This window comes from Tarenaya hassleriana, unplaced genomic scaffold, assembly GCF_000463585.1.
Source record: "Tarenaya hassleriana unplaced genomic scaffold, ASM46358v1 Cleome1, whole genome shotgun sequence".
In the NCBI taxonomy this organism is placed as follows: Eukaryota; Viridiplantae; Streptophyta; class Magnoliopsida; order Brassicales; family Cleomaceae; genus Tarenaya; species Tarenaya hassleriana.
In genome coordinates this window covers 3,292,411-3,297,104 of record NW_010960187.1, presented here as the reverse complement: position 1 = coordinate 3,297,104, position 4,694 = coordinate 3,292,411, and the positions used below count along the sequence as shown (strand labels likewise).

General features: G+C 39.4%; 2 protein-coding genes across 5 annotated transcripts in view; both read right to left on the bottom strand.

Moving 5' to 3' along the window:
* Nucleotides 1-3,025, bottom strand: part of LOC104808096 (tubby-like F-box protein 10) — a 3,623-nt gene extending 598 nt beyond the window's left edge. Inside the window, exons 1-6 of one of the 4 annotated variants that reach the window (XM_010533639.2) lie at nucleotides 2,916-3,025; nucleotides 2,421-2,544; nucleotides 1,218-1,734; nucleotides 995-1,082; nucleotides 791-923; nucleotides 19-564 (exon numbers count right to left, since the gene is read on the bottom strand). In XM_010533639.2, coding sequence (XP_010531941.1) covers nucleotides 19-564; nucleotides 791-923; nucleotides 995-1,082; nucleotides 1,218-1,577 — 1,127 coding nt within the window. In that variant the 5' untranslated portion in view covers nucleotides 1,578-1,734; nucleotides 2,421-2,544; nucleotides 2,916-3,025. Of the gene's footprint in view, nucleotides 1-18; nucleotides 565-790; nucleotides 924-994; nucleotides 1,083-1,217; nucleotides 1,806-2,420; nucleotides 2,785-2,915 lie in introns of those variants that run through there. The other 3 variants (XM_010533648.2, XM_010533631.2, XM_010533658.2) reach the window with 3 other exon arrangements.
* Nucleotides 3,026-3,962: 937 nt separating this feature from the next.
* LOC104808086 (WAT1-related protein At1g25270-like) overlaps nucleotides 3,963-4,694 on the bottom strand; it is a 3,133-nt gene continuing 2,401 nt past the window's right edge. The window contains exons 6-7 of the mRNA XM_010533621.1: nucleotides 4,471-4,622; nucleotides 3,963-4,306 (exon numbers count right to left, since the gene is read on the bottom strand). Coding sequence (XP_010531923.1) covers nucleotides 4,123-4,306; nucleotides 4,471-4,622 — 336 coding nt within the window. The 3' untranslated portion in view covers nucleotides 3,963-4,122. The remainder of the gene's footprint in view (nucleotides 4,307-4,470; nucleotides 4,623-4,694) is intronic.

The following is a 4,694-nucleotide window of genomic DNA, read 5'->3' as shown; positions in this document are numbered from 1 at the left end:
GGGGCGCGGCGCGGCGCCTGCCTCACCGCCACCAGCTGGAAGTTCTTCACTGACGCGACGGTCACTCGCCCCCGGAAATTCAGACACCAACACTGTAACTGCTCGTGCCACCTCGGCTGTTTGTTCTTCAGTATCAGCGGTCTGAAACCAATGTCTTCCTCAGCGTTTTCATCGCAAGATATACCCATTTCGGAGAATCTTGAGCTGGCGAAATCCACCGAGCGGTCGAGTGATTTAGAGAAAGAGGAGATGCTCCGGAACGAGTCATCGAGGGTTCGTGGCGGGAGGAGTTTCTCGGGTTGGCCAGGGACAGAGCCACCTGTCTCGAGGGATGAAGCCGGGATGGAGTTCAAGATACAGTTCATGCGTCTTGGGCCACGAGTGCCAAGGACATTGAGCTCGTAGGTGATCTGAGCTATGGTGTATGAGCCGGAGGGGATTTTCGGAGAGACCCTTTTGGAATGGAATCTACTCCGGCTCGTCTGATCGGTCACAAGGCTCCTCGATGAAATGCACGGTGGCTGCGTATCATAAACCAAGAACTTCGTCCCAAGGAAATTCGATCTGTCAGATGGAAAAAAAATCTAAGGAATCTGAGTGTTCTGTGGAGAAATCAGAATGGGATTGATCCAGAAAAAGACTATCCAAAAACAGAGCAAACAAAATCATCAAGGTGACAAAATGACCATTCAAAACAACACAGGGAATGATCATAAACGTGTTACTAGCAACGTACGATATATCTGACCAATAATTTAACGCGAAACGAGGATCAAATAGGGTTTCTTGCCTCAGTTTTCCAAGGTAACTGTTGCTGGATCTTGAGATGTTACCGGCATCCATGGAGATAATGTACTCTGTCCGAGTAGTTCTACGTGTCCGCTTGGCCGAAAGAAGAAATTTTCCATTCTCCACCAGTAAAGCTGAAAAAACCAATTCATCACAAAATTGTTGGGTATAACGAATGGAAACCAATTCACCACATGAAACTTACCAGGACTTAGGCAAAGAAAGAGGTGAAACGTTAGCTTTGTTTTATCCCTTTTGATGAAGCACTGGATCATTCCATCGCGTGGCCCCGGCTGGAAATCGGAAAACAGAGAATACAAAAAACTACATCAAAATTCTGAATCCGACCCACCAAATATACAAACCGTAAGAACGAAACCCTGAAAGCAAACTGGAAAAGACGGTCATCGAGATAGAAAAGATTTCACCTGCTTGAGAGAAACTGGAAATGTGAGCATTCCACAGAGTTCAGGACCCTTGACAACCTCATGGCACATAGCTCTCCAAGAACGGCAAACAGAAGCACAAGCTATGACATGTTTTCTTGCAGGCCAATTACTCTCACTCTCCTCCAACCTCCTGATCACATCATAAAGAAGCTCTGGAGGAAGATTGGCCCATCTACTCGTCTGAGTTATCGTCACATTCGTCAGGTCACGAGAAGAATTCTCCCGGAAAGATCCGTGCGATTTTCCCTTGTGGAGACTCGAGAGCCTGAAATCGAAACTCCTCCTCGACAAGCTCCCCAAACCATCCCTCACATCACGAACAATGCTTCTGAACGACATTTCGCTTGCTTTGGGCAGGATCTCTCTCCTTCACAAGATTGAAACCTTTTCTTTATAACTCCATCACCTCTACCAGTTAACAGTAGCTGAAAAAAGCTAAAACCCGAAAAGTTTCTGACTACGTAGCTCAGATTCCATCCACAAAGCGCATGTGGGTCTGTTCATAGGCACCAATAAGAAAGGCCATATGAGTCCTTGGCATTTCTGAGTCACCTTATTAAGAAAGAACTAAAGGAAAAAAAAGCCATAAAGGAAAAGTGAGCCCCAAAAGAGAAGGAAAATTTGGCCAAAGCTCGGCAAAGAAAAAAGTTTCACCATTGCATGCTCGATAAAGGAACTTGTCTTACAGAAAGCTATCGATCAATCAAGCTAAACCCTTTTTAATAAAACAATAATTTACACAAAATTTCACCAAATACCCAAGAAAAAATGGAAGATGTTCATAGACTTTCAAGAGTGTGTTTTCATATCCAAGCCTTCACCATGATCCATCAGCTGCCATGACGATTAAAACCAGAGACGTAACTAGTGTCCAATTGATCATTGAAGCAATAAGTGGTTACTGATTATAGAACCTAAAGCCAAGAGCATTACGGGGCTTTAATTACCAGAATAAAAACCGAAACCAGATTATCAAATCCAATCAAGAGGGAGTTGGGGAGCTCCAGAAGTGAACTTAATTATCTGATTCACATACCATAAAACGTTTTTCTCACAATCAACAGATGAAATCATGAAAAACAATTGTCTGATTTACTTCCTAAAACACGCAAGATTTGGACTTTGGAGTTCGAATCTCATATCTGAGTCCAGAAACAACGAGAGATAGCGAGAAAGAGAAACCTTTTTTTGGATTGGAATCGAAACCCAGAAGCTGAATCACATCGGTCTGCAAGGGCAAGCCTTCATGATTTCTCCGACAAAACCCGGAAGCCCCTCCGAGTATTTCGACAAGCTAAAGCAGAAGCTGGATTTGATAGAAAAGGTCGAATCTTCCAAAAATTAGGGGAAAAAGAGAAACAGATGGAAAACAAGATTATAAAGAAACAAAGAGAGAGATCCGTGCTCGTCTTCTAAATCTAAAACAAAAACCCAGAAAGTCAAAGAACAAAGCCAAAAATAAAAAAGAGAAAAAAAAAAAAAAGATAAAGTCTCTTCCTTTTTTTTTTAATCTTTCCCCCCTTTCTCTGCTTTTTCCAGTGCCCAGGAGCTTACTTTGAATTTTCTTTTAACAGGGATTTCCAGAACGAACATTAAATATAGTTCACGAGACAGCAGATAAAATAATAATAATAATAATTGCAAGAAGAAAAAAAAACAATGAAAAAAATATATTACCCAGAAATGCTCCTCTGCTTTGTTCCTCGTTCTTTTTCCTTTCCGCATCGAATTTAATTTATATGTATCTCCTCATGAGAATAATAAAAAGGGGAGAGAGAGAGGGGGAGGGGGGATGTAATAACATGAGATTGCGAGGCATTATTGACCACAAGGCTGCATGACCTTCGCCTTGTATCAAGCGACGACCCAACCATAATCTTGACTTTCTGCTTTGCTTTTTAACTAAATGGTTGCTGAAAAAAAAAATTGAAGATCTGAAGGAAAAGGAAAAAGAGGAAATCATTTATAATTTATGTTAATTAAATTAATTATGTTTTGTCAAGACTATGTTTTACTGAGTTTAACTAACTAACCCTTTCCACGTATTATGCGTATACTTTTTTCTAGAATCCCATGCAAATATTGATGGTATATGATAGTTTAAAGACAATTTTAAAATAACTAAAAATATATACATAAAAAATTAGAGCATAAATATTTTAAAAAAATTGAAATCGAATCAAATCGAGTTAAGAAATGATATAAAATTTGAATGCCTAATATATATTTCTCAATATTTTTTTATAATGGTGGAAACTCAATCACAAACTTATTTTCGGGCGTGGAGATAAACCTCAATTCCACACAATAACCTAAAAACCTTGTGGATAAAAGTGACCTTTAACAATGTAGCAATCGATAAAAGTGGTATCTTCGAAACCTGAAAGATAGTCCCTTAACCAAAGATTTGGTTATTGGTTTGAACTCTGTCCTGAGAATGGAGTTATCTTTAAGGTCAGTCATTTATCGTTTAATGCATTGATCAGAATCGAACAGGAATTAGTCTAAATATGTAAGGTTTAAAAATATCGGTTCATAGTTGAATGTTATTTGTGGTCTAACGAAAAAAAAAAAGTGGCCTCTTCTTTTCCTTCCAAAATCATAATACCAATTCCCTCTCCTACATCACTCGCATAATCAAAACACGTACGTCGAATATATACATACAAAAAAAAAATACTAATATACATTTACAAGCTAATATACATATATATAGAGAGAGAGTTTAAAAGGTAATAATTCATATATAGGAAGAGATATACACACGACACACATGCATATGTCATGCATATGCATATGTGTGTTTATGTAATTGGCTAAAGGGTCCATGGCATATATAAAAAAAGACTCGTGCGTATTATGCATGAACAATTTCGCGGTGGATTCACGGGGCTTCGCTTTTTATTGCTGAAAGATTGTTGACGTTGTCATCTTTATTAACGTTGTTCGTTTCATCAAGTTGATCGGACGAGGTGGTGGTAGCGACGATGACACTACTCTTCATTTCCTTCATTTTACCCCATAGCACCGTGTACACTCCTCCCACGATCATCACTGTACCGATTATACTGTGATTTCGCAAAAACCGAAACGAATATAAATCATTCCATCCACATCGTCAAATCGATCGATCCATCCCTGGCTCAATGTATGTGTACATATTATATATATATATAGGTATATGTACGTATATGAACAAAGCGTACATATATATATTGTGTTTTTGGTGTACCTTCCCAAGTGAAGAGTTTCGTCTAGAGCGAATGATCCGACAAGGGCTACGATGACGAGGCTTACCGGACTAAATATCGACACGAACAACGGTCCTTTTAACTCCACACATCGTGCAGTAACAGCAACCACCGTTCCCGAAACCACAATTCCCTGCATGGCCATGCACGTATAAAATAAATATCCTTCTTCTACGTGCATGATACCATTATATATATATATATA